Source organism: Podarcis erhardii (genome assembly GCF_964252035.2).
Source record: "Podarcis erhardii genome assembly, chromosome: W".
NCBI classification, from domain to species: domain Eukaryota; kingdom Metazoa; phylum Chordata; class Lepidosauria; order Squamata; family Lacertidae; genus Podarcis; species Podarcis erhardii.
Genome location: NC_138506.1, coordinates 956786 through 978127, shown reverse-complemented (window position 1 = coordinate 978127; position 21342 = coordinate 956786). Strand labels below are relative to the sequence as shown.

Below are 21342 nucleotides of genomic sequence, written 5' to 3'. Positions count from 1 at the left end.
AGAAATATTGGACAGTATGCACAACTGTTATCACTTATTATTGTATACAGGGAAATTTTTCTTTTAAATATATATTTTCCTCCCATAGAGTTGGAAATCAGACCAGATTATGGTTGGAATTTGGTCTCTGAAGAGTTGTATTTAATACGTAGTAAATTTCCAAATATTCCCCTGATTGTAATGGGAGACACCAATGCTCGAATTGGATCAGACAATACAGCTCTCTATAAACGCTATGGCTCAAATCTAGCTGAAGATGCCCCTCTCCCATTGAGAATAGGGAGGAATTCTAAGGATATCATTATTAATAAAGCGGGAGGAAAACTTCTACAATTGGTTTTAGAATTGAACCTCTCATTTTTGAATGGCTCAATGTGGCCGGATATTCCAGGAAATTTTACTTTTAGCTCCAAAAGGGGTAGGAGCGTCATCGACTATTCTCTAGTTTCCGTTGAAATGTTAAATGAAATTGCCTCTTTTACAGTTGTACCTCGCTCAGAGAGTGACCATTTCCCAATAGTTTTAGAGATGTACAGGAATCCTAGAAATAATGATATTAGACCTCCTATTAGTATTGATAAGACTATTTATGCCAAATGAATTTATATAAGTGATAAAAATAGGGAGGATCTATTAGCAGTATTTGAAAATAACCCAGTTCTTCCAGAACCTGTGGCTAACCAAAATTTGTTGCCCTTGGAGGATAATGATCGTTACTATAAGACTATCCAGGAATTATTTTCTTCTTTTTTAGACTCTCAGTCCAGCAACAAACCTTTAAATAAGTATAACTGGTTCGATAAAGATTGTATTAACTATAAGAAAGAACTTAGAACTTTTCTAAAAGAAGCCTACATTACCAACTTTCAAGGTCTCTGGAAGACTTATTTTGAAATGAAAAATGCTTTTAAGAACGTACTCCTGGAAAAAAAATCTGAGTTTGCACTAGCCAAATGGTCTAAAATTGTTACTGCATTAGAAATTAAAGATACTAAAACTTTTTGGTCACTTCTCTCAATAAAAGATACCACTGAGCTCCCTAATATAAGTGATGAGGTTTGGATTTCACATTTTACTGCTGTTTTTTATGATCACCAAGTTTGTAAAAAGGAAAATTTTAAAGTTTCTTTGGCAAAAACCACACAATTCCAAATTACTGTTGAGGAGATGAAAAGGATAATCTTTTCGTTTAAGCAAGGGAAATCACCAGGCATGGATGGCATCCCAATAGATCTGTTGAGATTAGATATAGAATGGTGGGCCATTAAACTTGTGCCGCTTTTTAATTCTATCTATCAATCAGCCCTTGTACCTAAGTCGTGGAACAACTCAATAGTGGTACCGATTTTTAAAAAAGGTGATAGGAATTGCCAAGAGAATTACAGGCCTATAAGTTTGCTACCATGCATAAGCAAAATCTATGCCAAATCTCTGCTTATTAAATTGGAAGAATGGATGCTGACAAAAGGCCTACCTGGTAAAGAGCAGGCTGGTTTTAAGGCAGGCTCGTCAACTCTTGACCAGTGTCTAGTGTTAAGTCATCTTGTGGATAAATATGTCATGAGAAATAAACGGAAACTCTTTGTGGCATTTGTGGATTTAAAAAGTGCCTTTGATTCGGTTGATCGCAACAAACTATGGACTAAACTAGAACACCTTGGTATTGACCCACATTTACTTACACTGATTCAAAGTTTACATTCTAATAACCAAATATATGTTAAAGTATCTAAAGATGGTAGACTTGCAGGTCCTATTCTGAATAATCGTGGAGTTAGGCAAGGCTGTATATTGGCCCCTACCCTATTTAATCTTTTTTTTTTATCTGACCTACCATTATTCCTTCAAAACGCAACCACTCATACTCCTTATTTAAACAATTGCCCACTCTTTCTACTACTTTATGCAGATGATGCTGTAATTATTTCACTCTCTGTTTTGGGTTTAAAAAAAATTATTTAAGAGTTTTCTCAAACTACTGCTCTCTTAATAATCTCAAAATTAATTATGAGAAGACAAAGATTATGCAATTCAGAAAGAGAGGGAACCCAAAAGGATGTATAATTAATGGACATCTAATACAGGAAGTTAAGCACTTCAATTATCTGGGAATCACATTCAAAAATAATATGAATTGGAATACACATATATGTGCTGCTATAGCTAAGGCCAAAGTGACAGCTCACCGAGACTTCCGGGATAGCGCGAACGGGTAATGGCGGATTCCCTCCGAGCTCCGGAGGGAATCGGCTCCGCTAAGGACGGGTCTTGCCGTGCCGGCGACACGGGGACCCTCAGAAACCGCAGGCGCTGAAGCCTGCGGACATGGTGACTCGGTGGGCACCTTAAGCGCCCTCCCCGACCCGCGAAGAGCCTTTTTAAAGGCTACGGAGTGGACCGGAGAGTGGCGTGGCGCTGAGAGTCGATCGCTGCCTTGGCGGAGCGAAGCCGCGAGCCATGACCGGAGAGCGCTATCTTTCTTCCTGAAATTCGGACTGAAACAAATAACCCGTGAGTAGAAGGAAATTTTGGCACTAAAAGTTTTATACCTAAAATTGAGTACGATCGGGGGTGTGTTAAAAGGAAGTCCGCACTCCCCCCCCCCCCACAGAAAGACTCAAAGCAAGGAGAGGAGCACTAAGGCGGGAAAACTTTGGTGTTTAAATAGACATTCTCATGAATTGGATTATAAAGTTATTGTGCTGGAGTGGAAAAGAGTAGAATTTCGGAAGCCTTTTTTTTTTTTCTTCTTGGCAATCCCCCCCCCCCTTGGACCCGGGAGTGCCCTGCGTGTGAGCCCGAGGAAAAAGAACAAAGAGTTTGACAGCTGTCAAAGAGCTGTCAAACGAGTGGTAAAGATTTGGAACCGTATTGTTAGTACTTTCTTGGACTAAAAGAGCTACATTAAAACTGAACTTTTAGAAACAAAGTGACTGGGAATAACAAAGTAGCGGGGAACAACAGTAACGGATTGTTGGAATAAGATCATGATGGAAATCCCCCTGGAGGGAACTAAAGATATTGCAATGGCTGCAGAAGAGAAACTATGGGCAGAGATTGAAAGGATGTTTTTTCTCGTGGGAACTTTACAAGAGCAAAGTACCACAATGAGTAAACAACTGGAGACTTTCGGTTTGGAACTAGGCAACCCTGCTAATGATACAAAGCTGATGGAAAAAAACTCGGCAGCTGCAGAGGATGAGATAACTTCGGAATTGGGGGAAAAGAAAGAGGAAGAAGGAGAGGAATTTCAGGTGGAAAAAATCAACCAAAAGCCGGCAACCTTTGGGAACAAAGGATATAAAGAAAATGACAAGTGGACCGCAAATCTGCAAAAGGAGAGAAAGAGAAAGGAAGAAGTCCCTGAAATAACTGGAATACTGGACTATATAAGAGCAAACAAGTTCGATTGGGACTTCTTCATTCGGCTGGAGTATGAGAGATTGAGTGGTCCTGAGCAGAAACTGATACTGACTGATTTGGAAGGAGAAAAATATGAGGGGCTGATGACAGAACCTCCTCAAAAAGAGAGGGCCAACAAAATGGACTATCAACAAAACTGGTGGAGAGAGACTAACTGGGGCTTAAGAGCCTCCGATGTGAGAAACCCGGGCTAAAGCAGCCAATTTATTGGGACATTGGTTTGGGAAGGGACAGAACCGGGGCAGGGAGGGAGGGGAGAGTAGAATAATTGAAATCTGAGATTTAGAATTGCTATATTATGATTTTAGGTGTAATATGGGAAGGGAGGAATTTATGGGAAAAAACTTAGGCCGTCCTTAGAGAAATGATTTATTGTGTAAAATTGGATAAGTTAATGGGTCAAGCATAGGTGATAAATTTTAAGAAAAGACAAGATATTTAAGTGATGAGAGGAAATAACTTGCTGAGATAATCAATGAAATTGGAATGTGGGAGGGAGGGTGCGGGGAAGTCAATGAAAGAAGGTTATGAAAGTAAGGTTATGAAATTATGTATGTTTTGTTCTGTCTTTATATGTTTGTTTGTTTGTTAAAAAAAATTTGAAAATTCAATAAAAATTTATAAAAAAAAAAAAACAAAGTGACAGCTCACCATATAAAATCCTATTTTTTTTCTCCAGTAGGAAACAGATTCATCCCAGCTGTATTGCAAGTGATTGATATGAAACTGTGTGCCCAACTTCTTTACGGCACACCAGTGTGGATTTCAGGTGACCTCAAGAGGTTGGATAAATTTCACGCTTCCCTTCTGAGGTCATTATTAGGACTTGCAAACTCAGCAAAATATGAAACAATATGTTGTGAGCTGGGAATATTGCCTTTATCAGTTAGAGCATGGCTGAGGACCTTGAAATATTGGATCTTCCTCCATTATAGAGCCCTATCCCCTAATTCTCTACTTTACGATCTCTTAAGTGATAGTGCAATCTACAATCTATCACTGATATGTAGGAGAAAACTGGATTCTATAGGGCTCATTCTAACTGACTTTGAAATCTCTGATCCCAAAGATACATGGGAAATTATTAGGAAGACTCTCACAGAAAAAAGTGCTCTCGCCATGCTTGAGGTTGCAAAGCACAGCACCTGCTCTCCCATTCACTTAAATCTCCCTTTGTGTAGAGATTTCCAAAAGGGATACATGACAAATCTGAAGAATCATGAATCGTGTAGGCTGTTTATGTTGGCCAGATTCAACATGTTTCCCTCGGTGGTAGTGAGAGGAAGATATTTAGCTATCCCAGAGTCTGAGCGTCTCTGCAGGTGCGGGAAAAGGGAACTCGATACTCTGGAGCATATATTCTTCTCCTGTGATTTTGGTAGTTATGCCAGAATACAATTATATGAGGCCCTAAAATTCAAAAAACAGATTTGTACTCAACCAATGGTCCAGGACATGCTGGCGGATGGCGATGATCAAGTTACTTTAATAGTGGCCGAATTTTTGAGAGCTGTCCATGATGAAAGAATGGGCCATGATAAAGAGATTTAGTGGTTTCTAATGGTAGGTGACGTTGCTGTGTTGTATTTTTATTTCATATTAATTTGTATTATATTATTCATGTACATTAATTTCTGGGAGTTAAGAATAGGACTAGGATAAATTGTGTTTGCTGTACCCGTATTTTATACAGTTGTATATGTTGTTTGTCAATGTGTGGTGTGCTATGCCTAATAAAGGATTTTGAATTGTAATTGACTCTTCTGACGCTGAGTCCCCTGAGTCTTCCCCCTGCCTCCGGCGGGCTTTAGGACCTGGTTCCCAATCCGGCTTTTCTGCCGTCCCGCGCGCCTGTACCTTTGAACTTGGCGCGCTCGCCCAGCCGGCAACCTTTCTCCTGACCGTTACACTGCTCCTGTCACTGCTTCCCTCTTCGGGGGGGCTAGCTGGACCTGACTTCCCCTCCGTTCTCTCACTCTCTGATAGAGGCGTGGTCAGCCCTGACTCATCTTCTCTCCCTACTGGAGGAGACGCTGGCCCTGATACATGGGACTCTTCCCCCCCACTACGCTCTGGTGGGGGAACTGGTCCTGATCTTCCGCTGCTGCTTTGGGAGTCCCCGCTGGCCCCTTGCTTCTGGTGCGTCCCCCCTGGGACCCCCCTTGCCCTGGCCATCGGCGCCCCCCTCTGGGAATCTTCTGAATCGCTGGAGAAACTCATGGAATCTCTCGGGCCACTGTCATACTCCCCTACGCTGCCCTCAGATTCTTCCCCTTCGCTCTCCGTTTCCTCTCTCCCCTGTGCCTCTGCTCCTGAGCCCCTGACAACGTCTCAGAGCCCTTGTTCATTTTATTGTGTAAAACACTTTCGCAATGATATGGTCAAAGCTGTTTTGTTTCCCATACATGTAATATGGTCAATGATGCTGTTTTTTTAAAATAAATTTTATTGGATTTTACAATTTTATATTCAACCAAATAACACAATGTAACATTTTTCATATAAAAAACACACAAAAAAAACCTTCCTCATGACTTCCCTCAACTTCCCCTTCCGGTTCTTTAAATATTTATTACTTCTGCTTAATTTTTGTCTTATTTTTATGTTCTTATACCTCAATATACTTAAATCCCCGCGACAGGGTGAGCTCCCGTTGCTCGGTCCCTGCTCCTGCCCACCTAGCAGTTTGAAAGCACGTCAAAGTGCAAGTAGATCAATAGGTACCGCTCTGGCGGGAAGGTAAACGGCGTTTCCATGTGCTGCTCTGGTTCCCCAGAAGCGGCTTAGTCATGCTGGCCACATGACCCGGAAGCTGTACGCCGGCTCCCCCCAGAGTCAGCCACGACTGAACCTAATGGTCAGGGGTCCCTTTACCTTTAATATATATGAGGCAATGTTGTAATCGGAGGGGGGGGGGTTAATGTTGCTGAACTGGATGCTTTTCTCATGGAGCAGCTACAACAAATGTACTATGGATAAATGAATGAGAGTTGCAGAAATTAATTAAATCAATCTGAAGAAGGTGCAACCAAATTGATTTCTTGGGTCTTATCCACACTTACCGAGTGCCAGTGGTTTATTTAAAAGGTGGTCCCTCACCTGGGTTACAAACAGAGGTGGTATAGAGGTGAATTCTAAATACATTACTTCTAAATACATTACTTCTGGTAAATCAGCCACCATAGCCATTAGAGGGCCGTGAAAATTTGTGTCCCAGGCTTTTTAGACTCCTTTAAAAAGACTCCCCCTTCATGGATCACTGCCTTGCCGTGGCGAAGGGGCTTGAATAACTCAGAGAAGCTATGAACTATGCTGAGCAGGGCACCCAAGATGAACAGGTCATAGTGGACAGGTTTGACCAAACGTGATCCACCTGGAGCAGGAACCGGCAAGCCACTCCAGTATCCCTGACAAGAAAACTCCATGGACAAAAACAACACGCATATAAAAGCTATGACGCTGGAAGATGAGCCCCTCAGGTCGGAAGGCGTCCAACATGCTACTGAGGAAGAGCGGAGGACAAGTACAAGTAGATTCAGAGCTGATGAAGCAGCTGGGCCAAAGCCAAAAGGACGCTCAGTTGCGGATATGCCTGGAAGCGAAAGGAAAGTCCAATGCTATAAAGAAAAATATTGCATAGGAACCTGGAATGTAAGAACCATGAACCTGGGTAAGTTGGATGTGGTCAAAAATGAGAGGGCAAGAATAAATATTGACATCCTGGGCATCAGTGAACTAAAATGGACGGGAATGGGCGGATTCAGTTCGGATGACCATCATATCTACTACTGTGGGCAAGAATCCCGTAAAAGAAATGGAGTGGCCCTCATAGTCAACAAAAGAGTGGCGAAAGCTGTACTGGGATGCAATCTCAAAAATGATAGAATGATCTCGATATGAATCCAAGGCAGACCTTTTAACATCACAGTAATCCAAGTTTATGCACCAACCACTGGTGCTGAAGAAACTGAAATTGACCAATTCTATGAAGACTTACAACACCTTATAGAAGTGACACCAAAGAAGGATGTTCTTCTCATTATAGGGGATTGGAATGCTAAAGTAGGGAATCAAGAGATAAAAGGAACAAGTGGCAAGTTTGGCCTTGGAGATCAAAACGAAGCAGGGCAAAGGCTAATAGAGTTCTGTCAAGAGAACAAGCTGGTCATCACAAACATGCTTTTCCAACAACACAAGAGACGACTCTACACGTGGACATCACCAGATGGGCAGCATCGAAATCAGATTGATTATATTCTCTGCAGCCAAAGATGGAGAAGCTCTATACAGTCAGCAAAAACAACAACAAAAAGACTCACTCATTCCTGTTATCCAATGCAAGACTGTTAAGTAAGTAAACACTATATTTTAAGTTTACTTTATAAGATTATAAGTTGTTACCCTATTCTTTTTTTAAGAGGGAAACCAAAGGGAATACAGTTTATAAGCTGGAATTGCTCAGAAGAGATAAGGTTTTGCAGCCTAGTTCCAAAGCTTCTACATTTTGCTGCCAAATAGGGGTTTTAATACTCTGCTTAACCCACACACAGGAGATTGGACGGATAAATTGTAATAAATATTTCCTTTCCATATAATGTATAATATAATTATAATACATATAATGGGGTGGAGAACTGACTTGATGCTGAATTCATGGGCAACTTGTAACCCCTGCAAGTCTTCCATGCTGCCTACTGCAGGTGATCAAGCTGTTGCCTGACTGCAAAAATTTGCTGCCTGTGGAGGAGAAGTGTCCGGGTGTGTAGAGCAGGAGTATTAACCATGTATTACTGGATGATGTTTTACAGTGCCAACTTTCTGCTTTTTTCCCATTTGTCTTATGCTTTTACAGTGATTGTTTTGCCGCAATGCCACTCTTAAGTGGTTTTCAACTTTACTTTTCATGTTAGCCGTTTTCATTCCAGAACAATGCCCGTCTTGTTTTGGAAATTGGGGAGAACTGAACTTTGGTTTAATTAATTTTGAAAAGGTTAAGGCTGCCAAAACACATCCAACTTTTGACTTGATAGGATTTCTAATCACCAGCAAATTTCTGCCAAACAGTATCCATATTTATTTCACACAGCGGTTTAGCAAACTGCTCTGTGAGGGGGATAAGGGAGGGAGGGGTGAAGGGAGGTGTGGTGGTCAGGTGTATGGGAAAGGCAAAGGGGTGGTAGCCGTGTGTGTGTGTGTGTGTGTGTGTGTACACATACACACATGCATCCTAGAAGATGCCACAGAATTTTCCATAATGGACCATACACTATTTAACAGGACATGAAGGGTGCCTCTGGCGCCAGGTCAATGGGGAAAGTTGAAGGTAGAAAGCTTGAAAAGAACTCACTTGAGATTCAGAGCTGTACCGTATTGGCCCGAATATAAGCCGCACCCGCAAATAAGCTGCACCTTTAAAATTGAAGGGTGGGGGGAGAGAAAAAAAGACAATACCCGGGCTGCTTCCGGGGGGGGGGGGAGCCACGCTGCTTTGTCGACAATGTAAAGTCATGAATATAAGCCACACTTTAACTTTTCATTGTCATAATTTTTTGGGGGGGAGTGTGGCTTATATTTCGGCCAATATGGTATTTTGTCCAGTAAGTAATGGCTTTTTCCACCTGCCTTGCACATCCACCTAATGTCCAATAAACCTCCATTCTGAAGGTTTATTGGGCTGGAGGGGACAATGTTCCATGTATGGTGGGGATGTGAGAAAGTTAAGAACTTCTGAGGATGTATCCATGAAGAATTAAAGAAAAAAAAGTTCAAAATTTCTAGAGAGAAGAAACTGGAGGCGTTCCTATTGGGTATTTTAGGAAATGACATCCCACAGGATAAGAAAAGGATGTTTTTATATGCCACAGTCACAGTCAGATTGCTACCTGCTAGAAATTGGAAAGGAGACATCATTCCCACTAAAGAAGATTGGATAATTAAATTATGTGAATTTATAAGATTGGCCAAATTAACGGCAGCCATAAGAAATCAGTCCAACCAAAATCTAAGGAAGGAATGGCAATGTTTTGAGGACTATATGAAAATACACTGCTCTAAGGATAATATATTGCTATGCGTAGAATAAGTATGTAAAGATGAATCAAACTAAGGTAAAATTAATATTGGATATATATTGGATAATACATGATAATTTGTTTGGAAAAATTCTTTTTTTTAATGATGTAAATGGGAGAGGGGGACGTGAGGGAGTCCAAAGAAGTGAAGAATTTGTTGTTATAAAAGTAAGATTGTTTGATGTGTGCATTTATATTTTAAAAAAAACCTTAATAAATATTTATAAAAAAAAAAAAAAAATATATTGGATAATACAAGACACAATGTTAAACTATTTATAGTATAAAGGATGTCGAGTTGTGGTGGAGGGAAGCTACACAGGTGAAAGTTTTAGTATTTCTTTATTTTTGTGTATATGGGTTTTGTTTTGTTTTTTTCCAAAGTATGATATGCAAAATGGAATAATGATTTTTCTTTTACTTTTTCATTTTGAATAAATAAAAAAGTTTTTTTAAAAAAGAAACTAGCTGTCAGCCATCATATCCTATACTATAACATTTCCACATTAAGTAAGTTACTTGGCGTACAAGTTCTGTGAAAGGAATGATTTTACCTTAAGAGAGTGGACACTCAGACTGTTTTTAATTTGCTTGTATCACTGCCCCCAATGATTATTAGTTACTTACCCTCCGTTGGTTTCCTCATGGCCTTCATTATGCACGGCATGAAGTCAATCTGCTTGTCTGGGCCAAACAACAACAAATCCATGGCTTGTTCTTCCAGCACCATCAACAACATACAGATACCTACAACAATGAAAATGAGAAAGTTCAGAAGCTATCACTGGGTGTTGGCTTAACTCCCGATCTTAATCCACAACCAAAACAAAACCTACTTTTGTAATTGCACCTGCTAGCATGCCACTCAAACTTTTAATCTCTGGAGCCCTCTAGAGCTTGGGAATACAACTCCCATCATCCCTGGCAGCAGACCATAATGACTAGGGCTGATGGGAGTTGGGAGTCCAACAACATCTGGAGGGCATCATGTTAGCTTCCCCTGTTTTTCATTACACATTTCTTTGAACAGGTTGCACAAACATAGTTGAGATGGTCTAATTTTTAAAAATGATATATGCAACAGTTAAATGCCACAAAAAAATGTCTGATACAGGTAAAGGAAGGAAAGTTTTCATTCTACAAGGAACAGGAGAAAAGGAGCCTCAGGGCGCAAGCCTGCAGCCCTCTAAATTCTATTAGACTACAATTCCCATCAGCCCCAACTGGCAAGCTAATAGTCCAAGATTATGAGAAACATATTCCAGCAACATCTAAGACCACAGGTTAGTAAGCTTTTAGCTATATGGACCAATGGTCAAATTCAGTGTAAGGTAGCTTTCCGTGTGTGTGTGTGTGTGTGTGCGCGCGCGCGCACGCGCGCGCATGCATGCACTGGAGGGGAAGACACACTGACTGAGTGTCAGGTGGTTGTACCCATGCTCACCCCATGCCCATTTTGGGGGCACACACAGTGCTGGCATGAAGCCCTCAGAGGTTTTATTATGAGCCAATGTTGCCCATGCGCCAAAAGACAAAAAGGTTTAGCCATCTCTGCTGTACTACAATGCTACCACTCTCTATAGAATGGTTCATGCCTAACATCTCAGCTTGCTTCTACTCACCTAGCCAGTAGTTTTTGTAACTGGTGGTATCATACAGATGGCGAGGCAACAAGATAAGATTCCCCTTCTCAACTATTGCAAGGTTATAAGTATCAGAGTTTTCAAAGTGGTCCAGCTCTATGACTCTGAACAAGCACGTCAACACTTCCTGGATGTTGTAATAGTCGTCCCTGTCCACCTTCCCCAGGCTCCTGGCTTTCAGGATGGCCCACTGGCGAATCTGTGGGTTTGGAGGGACACTAGGAATTACTACAGTAAGGAATCACAACAGTAATTGTTAAGACAAATTGGGGCAGGAAGCAAGTTGGCATGAAAAGCAACTATTATAAAGCGTAAAATAAAGGTTCAAATTCCAAACCAGACAGCCTAGATATCTATTTCTAGAAATACTTATTTGAAGGTTGTGAACTTCCTAGCCTCCTCACTTCCCAACCACCCTAGACACTGAGGGACAAGAGACCACCTTTTAACAACAACCTTTTAAAAAAAAGATTCTGGGCAGAATTATTAAAAATAGAACTGTGTTAATAACAATGTAGAACAGTTTGGATGTTACTTTGGGTTGTATCCTGTGTCAGTCCTATGCAGAGCAGGCCCACTGAAATTGATGGGTGCTGTCAAGGATGCGTATGGTTGCTCACGAGTAAACAGCCAGGACTCCGACCTGCCTTTTTATAGGTTTTATTTGGTGCAAACTATGTACAGTGCACAAGTCCAAAGTTCATGTCTGCCTCAGTCAGTAGCAGATTCCAAGAGTGGGTTCTTCCGCCCCCCCCCCATCATAAGAACCTGGACACCCCCAATCTCCTCCTCTTTTCCTTATGTTTGATTCCCTTGCGAAAACTAGGCGACGGAAGCTGCATGTCTGTTTCCCTATCGTTCCTGCCTCCCTCCCCCCTTTTGATGGCAGTCCCCTGACAGGCACGATCAACTTAGGTTTGTTAACTTCAGTGGGTGTACTCTTAAGTATAAGTTAGTTCTCAATCAATCTCCTTTATTGGCATAGTAAGAGTATGTCGTATACATGGATTGGAAAACAACACAGGTAACAAAACATAGTAGGAGGCACTTTAGGATAAAACTGTCCAGACGTTGTGAGATACAAAGGTGGCTCTTAGGACCTATGGTGACGTAATTTCATGGCGTCACTCCAAAATCTTGCCGCATTCTCCAAGTCATTCCTACAGTTATTCAACAGATAGGTCACCCTGGAAGATCCCCTCCTTCAATAAGGGGGCCAAATACTAATCATTTATTTTTGCATAAACTGGGCAATGAAATAAAACGTGTGTGATAGATACAGCCTGTTTTGTGCCACAAGGGCAGTACCTTTCAGAATAAGGGATTTTCAAGAATCTAACTTGCAATACTACAGATGGCAAGGTGTGAAATCTTGAGAGGGAAATAGCTCTGCTTAGGTGGGGAGCATAAAGGTAATGTAAATATGGAGGGCCCTGGCCAAATGAGGGTAGAATTCCCAACCCCAATGGGGAACAGGTTCTATTGGCTGTACTGCTAAGGGCTTGGAATTCAATCTCTAGGATTCTGCACTTGATTGTCTGGAATGCTTCCAATTATGAGAGCATAAGCAGCGACTCGAGTGATAGGCCACATGTTCTGATTCTGCTTTCAATGCGAGACAACCATTTGGAGTGGTGGGATTCCACCAGCATATGGAAAGTTAAAGAAGATGGGTCAGACTTCTTTATACGCAAACTCGGCCAAGAGGAGCAAGGCCACCCAGTCATCCTGCTGGTAACTGACGTAACAACACAGGTACTGCTGCAGTGTGTTGTTGGTTCTCTCTGCCTCTCTGTTGGTCTCCGGATGATGAGCTGAAGAGAGGCACAGTTCCATGTCCAGAAGTTGCATGACCTTCTTACAGAACTGGGAGGTGAACTGGGTTCCTCTTTCAGACACAATTTGCTGTGGCAGACTGTGCAGCTTGAAGACATGATCTACGAAGAACTGGGCTGTCTGTTAGGCTGTTGGAAGCCCCTTGCAAGATACAAAATGTGCCATCTTGGTAAACAGGTCCACCACCACCCAGATCACAGTCTGCTGTCACGAGGACGGCAGTTCAGTAATGAAGTCCATGGCTATGGTCTCCCAGGGCCCCTGCGATGTAGGCAGGGGTTGCAGTAGCCCCATCAGGGCTTCTTGTGGCCACTTGGCACGCTGACAGGTTTTGCAGGCGTGAACCTACTCCTTGACGTCCTCAGGCACCCACGGCCACCAAAACTGCCGCATCTGAGATTGTTAGCTTGCATCAAGGTGCAAGCGGCAGGACACTGGGTCCCGGAGCATGACACGGCTGGCACTCTCCGATGTCATTCTCATAGCCGGAAATATCTGTTCGATAAAATGATTGGAATTGGACAATAAACAGACATAGCCTGGACCGAAGAAGACTAAAGAAAAATCTGCAGAACTGTACAGTTCCTGGTGTTTAAGAGATTCTTCAAAGAGATTCTCATCATGGCGTGTGGATTATGGAGGTGTTTGGTGTGTCTTTTTTCTCTTCTTAACATCTACAGTTGGTTTTCAATGCCAAGCCTCATTAAGAAACTTTTTTTAAAAAAAAAAGAGTACAGATGGACTTCTATTTATAATTAAGTATTCAATTGCACAGCTTTACTTAGGCTTGAAAGACTTGATAAAGATGAAAGAAGAAACAAGACAGCGCTTGTTAATATGACGCAGAACGGAAAAATGAGAATTCCCCCCTTTTTGAGAGAAGCGGGAGATATTTGCTGGCTGACTTTGTAATGACTGGAGATAACAATTTGGGACTACATATAGTGCAGCTGTTTGCAGAAGTTTTTCATTATGAGCAAGAGAGAAGGCTGATGGATGTCTAGCAGCCCCCCTTCTAGGGCCCGGAGGGGGGGGATTGTGTGGTCTCTGAGAGGCTGATCAATCGCCAAATGATTTATAATCCAGCGCATGTTTGCAATTTGGTCTCTGGTTCCTCTGCCCCTTCGAAATCCAGCTTGCACTTCTGGGAGTTCTCGGTCCACATACTGCTTAAGCCTGCCTTGTAGAATTTTAAGCATAACCTTGCTAGCGTGTGAAATGAGTGCAGTTGTGTGGTAGTTGGAGCATTCTTTGGCACTGCCCTTCTTTGGGATTGGGATGTAGACTGATCTTCTCCAATCCTCTGGCCACTGCTGAGTTTTCCAAATTTGCTGGCATATTGAGTGTAGCACCTTAGCAGCAGCATCGTTTAAAATTTTAAATAGTTCAGCTGCAATATCATCACTTCCACTGGCCTTGTTATTAGCAGTGCTTTCTAAGGCCCATTTGACTCCACTCTCCAGGATGTCTGGCTCAAGGTCAGCAACCACACTGGGGTGTACGAGACATCCATATCTTTCTGGTATAATTTCTCTGTGTATTCTTATCACCTCTTCTTGATGTCTTCTGCTTCTGTTAGGTCCTTTCTACTTTTGTCTTTTATTATGGTAATCTTTGTACAAAATGTTCCTTTCATATCTCCAATTTTCTTGAACAGATCTCTGGTTCTTCCCATTCTATTGTTTTCCTCTATTTCTTTGCATTGCTCATTTAAGAAGGCCTTCTTGTCTCTCCTTGCTATTTTTTGGAAATCTGCATTCAATTTCCTGTATCTTTCTTTCTTTTTAAAATAATTTTTATTAACAGGCCAATCACATCACATTATTCAAATCACATTAGTTCCAAATTATACAGCCAAATTTTAAATTTTTGAAGGTACCCATATATCAAGCTCCACGCGAGTCCAAAATTCCGGATAAGTCCAGACATCACTTATTTTACTGCATTAGTTAGTCAGTTCTATCCGGTTCAATCCGGGTAGAGCTTTATTCCTTTTTCTCCCATCTTGTTGTAGTCATATATTCCTTTCTTTGTGATCTCTGATGATTCTCACAAGCAGACTGAAAGCTGGCATCTCTGTGTGCGTTCTCTTCGGAAGCTATATCAGCCCAGGACAGCCTCTGTTCGACACTTCCGTAAATAAAATTAATCTTCGGTTTGTCCTTTATTTTTCCAGGCTAGCCAGATAAATCAAATAGATCAGGGGCTCTGTCAGGTCAAACTTTCAATTCCGTCACTCCTTCTCTTTCCGACATTCCTGATTCTCCTCCCCCATCTTTCTTTCTCCGGCAGCCTGTCTTGGCGAGACGCCATTTTTTAACTGTGTCATAAAAAATCCTCACCGTTCACCAATCTTCTCTCCTTTTGTATTCCACATTCCCACACAGTTTTTAAAGTCCTGCTTATGATTCTTAGAAAACGCGGCGATCTTGTTTCTTTCTGGGGTGGAGGGTTATTTTGTCACATCATATAAAGAAAAAAAAGGGTTTTTCCTCCACCCCCCCCCTTTGTTCCAAACATACAGTCTCTTGGTGATAACACATCAAAAGATTTACTTATCCGTCCGTCGCTCCCGGTCGCAGAGATCCATTATTCAGCAGCCTTATCGTCGAGCTTTGCTTGATATATGTGCTTCAGCCTCATTTCCAATCATCTGTTTCCAATTATAATTCCAAGCTGAAGCAACCAGCACGCGCTAATTGGAATCGGCGTCAGGAAGAGCTGACTTCACCGAGGGCTCGTGCCAAGTGTTCAGCACCCCCATCTCTCGGATCAGGGGGTGCATTGTGAACACCGCTGGCAAGACAGGATCCCCCCACATCCTGGGGGGAAGGGAAGACTGCCTACTTCCCATAGCAGCCCCTAAATTACCTCGTGTGGGTCAGAGAGATGTTATTGTCGGCCATCTTCCAACGCGCCACCTGGTGGCCCGCCAATTTCCTGTATCTTTCACTATCTCCCTCGCATTTTGCTTGCCTTCTCTCCCCCGCTATTAGTAAGGCCACGTTGGAAAGCCACTTTGCTTTCTTGCATTTGCTTTTCATTGGGATGGTTTTACTTGCTGCCTCCTGTATAATGTTACGAGCCTCCATCCATAGTTCTTCAGGCACTCTGTCCACCAAATCTAAATCCTAAAACCTGTTCACTTCCACTGTGTATTCATAAGGGATTTGACTTAGATTGTATCTTACCAGCCCAGTGGTTTTCCCTACTTTCTTCAGTTTAAGCTTGAATTTTGCTATAAGAAGCTGATGATCTGAGCCACAGTCAGCTCCAGGTCTTGTTTTTGCTGACTGTATAGAGCTTCTTCATCTTTGGCTGCAGAGAATATAATCAATCTGATTTCGATGCTGCCCATCTGGTGATGTCCATGTGTAAAGTCATTTCTTGTGTTGTTGGAAAAGCGTGTTTGTGATGACCAGCTTGTTCTCTTGGCAGAACTCTATTAGCCTTTGCCCTGCTTCATTTTGAACTCCAAGGCCAAACTTCCCAGTTGTTCCTTTTATCTCTTGACTCCCTACTTTAGCATTCCAATCCCCTATAATGAGAAGAACATCCTTCTTTGGTGTCACTTCTATAAGGTGTTGTAAGTCTTCATAGAATTGGTCAATTTCAGTTTCTTCAGCACCAGTAGTTGGTGCATAAACTTGGATTACTGTGATGTTAAAAGGTCTGCCTTGGATTCGTATCAAGATCATTCTATCATTTTTGAGATTGCATCCCAGTACAGCTTTCGCCACTCTTTTGTTGACTATGAGGGCCACTTCATTTCTTTTACGGGATTCTTGCCCACAGTAGTAGATATGATGGTCATCCGAACTGAATTCGCCCATTCCCATCCATTTTAGTTCACTGATGCCCAGGATGTCAATATTTATTCTTGCCATCTCATTTTTGACCACATCCAACTTACCCAGGTTCATGATTCTTACATTCCAGGTTCCTATGTGTCATGGTATTGACGGAGAACGAAGGGGAGGAGGAGAGACAAGCAGACGAAGGGGGGCAGGAAGAGCCAGTGCAGGAAAGGGGGGAAACATCAGAGACATCAATTGAAAATGCCTCGCCTCTTCTGCTGGAAGTCAATCCGGGAATCTGGCTCACAGGATTCGGACGTGTGATTATGTGTGCTGCTTGTACATATGTAAAATAAAAGCTGTATCTATGTATCTCTGAGTGAGCAGAAGCATTTCTTGCGAAGAGTATTCTCAAGCCATCACACTATGCAATATTTTTCTTTACAGCATTGGACTTTCCTTTCGCTTCCAGACATATCTGCAACTGAGCGTCCTTTCGGCTTTGGCCCAGCCGCTTCATCAGCTCTGAATCTACTTGTACTTGTCCTCCGCTCTTCCTCAGTAGCATGTTGGACGCCTTCCGACCTGAGGGGCTCATCTTCCAGCGTTATAACTTTTATATGCCTGTTGCCTTTGTCCATGGAGTTTTCTTGGCAGGGATACTGGAGTGGCTTGCCGGTTCCTGCTCCAGGTGGATCACGTTTGGTCAAAACTCTCCACTATGACCTGTTCATCTTGGGTGGCCCTGCACGGCATAGCTCATAGCTTCTCTGAGTTATTCAAGCCCCTTCACCATGGCAAAGCAGTGATCCATGAAGGGGGAAAAATATATATACACAAATAAAGCTGTATCCGACAGATGAAAGGATTATATATGATTTCTGACATGACTGAGAATCGCAGAGCCAGGGACAGAGAACTTTAAAGCGTTAAGATCAGAAGGCAGAATATATGAAAACAACGAGAAGAGGCAGGAACAAAGATTTGGAGATATGCTTCAAAGGTCCAGACTATGGAGAGCCCGGGAAAATTAATAATTACAATTTGGACTATAATCGGTCATTTTTAAAAATGTTAGTTTATTGTTTTTAATTGGATTATGATCCGGATATGTTGATTGGCTGTTTTTATTGGAAAACCAATAAAAATGATTTTTAAAAAACCAAAACCTGCCGCATCAAGCGATACAAGGTTTTATGCTGTCCGAAGCGGCCCGCCAGCGGGCTGTCGTGGCACTGACGTAGAACTTGGCCATCTTTCTCTGAAAAAAGCTCCATCCTGGTGCTTCACTCCCTCGGCACAGCCAAATTGTCTTTGGCGAAGGCGTTGGCCGCCGTCTGTTGCTGGAAATCAGAGGACCCAAAACTCTCCAGCTCTGATGCTTCCTTGCTAGTTTCCTCCGTGGATTGCTCTTCCATGTCCCACCAGTCTGAACCAGGCTCAAAATCCTCTTCTTCCCCAGTGTCACTCCCTGGTCCCTCCTGGTTAACTGGCTGCCACCACTACTTATCTAGCCAGTTCCTGACATTGGCTCAGTGTGGGCACAGACTCTGACAGGGCTACGTCTCCTGCTCTGCAAGACAGTTCTGTTCCAGCCCCTTTCCCTCTCCCCTTCAGAGCTTGAGAGGGTAGAGCAGAGAAAAGGGCAAAGCAATTTAGAGCTGAGTCACAGAAGGCTGCCGGGAGGGAGGCTTAAATGAGGGAAGGAGAAGTCGGAAACTCAATCCTGCAACTTACTAATGTGGAGTGTGTCTGGCTATCTCTGTGTGTGAAGCAATAAAAAGTTCATTGCTGGTCAAGTCTTTGTCAGCTTCTGAATTCCAGCAACAGATAATGTTCTGAAGAAGTGTGCATGCACACAAAAGCTCATACCAATAACTAACTTAGTTAGTCTCTAAGGTGCTACTGGAAGGAATGCTTTTATTAAGTTTCTTGTAGGCAGAGAATATCAAAACTTATGCAGAATTCTTTAAAATTCATATCTTCTAACTTGGGGGACCATCCTGCCACATTCCATGATAAGACCTTGCATGTATTGTTGAGGACAGGTTGATTGTGCGGCTGGCCTGCTGAATTCCTTATTGGAGTTATAACTTCATAGTCAGACAAGGCTTGAACTTCATGTGTGTGTCCCCCCCCCCCCCCCCAGGTTTGTGTGGCACTGGGTGCTGAAAACTCTATTGAACTGTTCATTACAAGAATCATTATATCAATCCAGTTCTACAATTTGATTTGATTCCCCAACTTTGTCCACAAACACAGACCCGCCTCCTATCAAAGGGTTAGAGAACTCCTTTTTAGTAGTTAGAATTTGGGTTGTTGATTTCAGGTCAGGGAGAGCTAATTCTTCCAGATTAAGAAATCTTCTTTGGAGCCATTCAACAGAGGTTATAGAATAACTTGAAGGGACAGCATAGTTATACTCTCTGATAGGAGGGTGTTCCTTATCAATTTGATTATCTTTGTTTATGGGGGGGGGTTCCTCCACCTCTTCCCTTTGTTTACCTCTGTGTTGGTTAGACATTATTTCCATAATTTGATCCGTGATTGTATTAGCTTTCTCTGGAGGCCGAAAGTGAATAAGGGTGTATTGTAAGGAAGTCATTCTGCTAATGATTTCTTCCTGTGACTGGTAAGGGAGGGCTAAAAAAGAGTTTAAGTGTCTATTTTCATCAAAGGCAAGGGAATCATCAAACTCATTTTTGGAATGGTGTTCTTCTTGGCTTTTAGCAGGTGCTGAAAAGAGTACAGTAATGTTAGTAGGCAGGGAGCCCCAAAGTGTAGGTGCTGCCATGCTAAAAGATTGATTTCCTTCAACGGCAGAACAAGTATTATGTAACACCTGTATTGGTGTCAGTTCTGCAGACTGAAGCAGTCAAATGGGCATATATGGGGTAAGGCCATCTCTCAAGTAAACTGGTTGCAAGCTGTTCAGTGTTTTATATACCAAATGGGCAACCAATGCAGGTATGTGAGCATAGGTGTTATATGCTGACACGGTCTCATTCCTGTCAGCAACCATTCTGCACCATTCTGCACTAACTGCAGCTTCTGGATCAAGCGCAAGGAATGTCACACACAGAGTGCATTGTAGTAATGCAATCTTGAAGCAACCATCCTTTTGCAGGAAGCGTGTTCTAACAGGCCCATCTATCTACTCCAGTATGGAGGACTTGACCTGGCATGTGTAACCTGACTTGGTTGGATGAAGCAGATGGGCCTGTCCTTGCCGCTGCTTGTCCACCAGGTTTCTCTTACCCACAGCAACCCAGGTCATATGGGTGGGGAGGGGGGGTTGCAGTGATTTTTAGGAAGTCATTAGCGTACACCGGGCGTCCGATTGGGAAGACCCAGTTTACTGAGCGCATGTTCTGGAAGTTGGGCAATAGGGGCAGTACAGGATTTCTTTTGGTGTACCGACTTCCCCGCTGCACCAAGGATTCCCTGCCCAAGCTGCTTCAAGTCATAGCAGATGTTCTCCTGGAGACACCTAGTTTGGTTATCCTAGGGCAGGCATGTCTATCTTCAAGTAGGCTGTGATCTACGATCCAATATAAAAAACTGGCAGTAATCTACCACCCTGGGATGGGTTCAGGGTGGGCGGGCAGGCGCTGACTGCTTCCCCCAAAGGCGCAGGGCAAACTTTGATACCATCAACCTGTGGAGTTTGGAACAGACAGGGTTAAAACTCCGTGGTGCCCTGCATCTGGGAGGGGCCGGAAGCAGGGCCTTACGTCACAGGCTTTGTCTGTGAGAGTTACTTTCAGTTCTACCGAGAGACACTGAGAGACACAGCTCAACGGAGCTGTCTGTGCGCTTTTGAAAAGCACGGAGGAATGCCTTTGGAATGGCGGAGGTTTCCGATGGAGAGACTGATTTATGGCTTGTAAATAAACTCTTCTAAAGATAAGAACCGATCTGTCTTTTGGACTTGATTTATCCCTTTCTCACATGGACTCAGGACCGCTGCATTACTCTGCTATCCTACCAGGCCAGAGCTTCCTAGCAGAGAAGGCTCAGAGGAAGCGTGACTGGACGGTGAATTTATATTCAATATCCGCAAAGGTTATGGACGTTACGTGTTTCCTGATAAGTGTGAGAAGGGAGGAAGATTGCCAGCTTTGAGTTGCTGTGATCTCCTGCCAGGAAGGGCAGTGGGAGATGCTGGAGAGCGGAGCCAAGAGCCAAGAGAGACGGCTGCTTCGGACGTCCAGCTTGCTGGCAGAGTGAGTACGCTGAAAGCCCCGGGGGGAGGAGAATGGCTGCTGCTCAGGCACAGCAGGGCCAAGACAGCTACCCCGGTGAAAGGCTCAATGGCACCAACTGGGAGGCCTGGAGTACGCACATGTACCACTGGCTGAAGGGAAAGGAGCTATGGGAATGCACGCAAGCCGATCCAGGCCAGGCCCAGCCCAAAGCAGACGTGGCTGATGCTCTAGAGAGAGAGCAGAGGGTGCTAGCCATTTTAAAGGGCAGCGTTCATTACTGGCTGTTGCCAGAGCTCCAAGGGAAGACGCCCTGGGTCGCGTGGCAAGCACTGAAGACTGCATGTCAGAAAGCAGTAGGAGCCAG

General features: G+C 43.1%; 1 protein-coding gene across 4 annotated transcripts in view; it reads right to left on the bottom strand.

Annotated features, from left to right (window-relative positions):
• LOC309333198 (putative helicase senataxin) overlaps positions 1 to 21342 on the bottom strand; it is a 308026-nt gene that overhangs the window by 199984 nt on the left and 86700 nt on the right. For all 4 annotated transcript variants that reach the window (XM_081846593.1, XM_081846594.1, XM_081846596.1 and 1 more), the window contains 2 exons: positions 11117 to 11336; positions 10122 to 10241 (listed from right to left, as the gene is read on the bottom strand). In XM_081846593.1, the coding sequence (XP_081702719.1) occupies positions 10122 to 10241; positions 11117 to 11336 (340 nt within the window). The remainder of the gene's footprint in view (positions 1 to 10121; positions 10242 to 11116; positions 11337 to 21342) is intronic.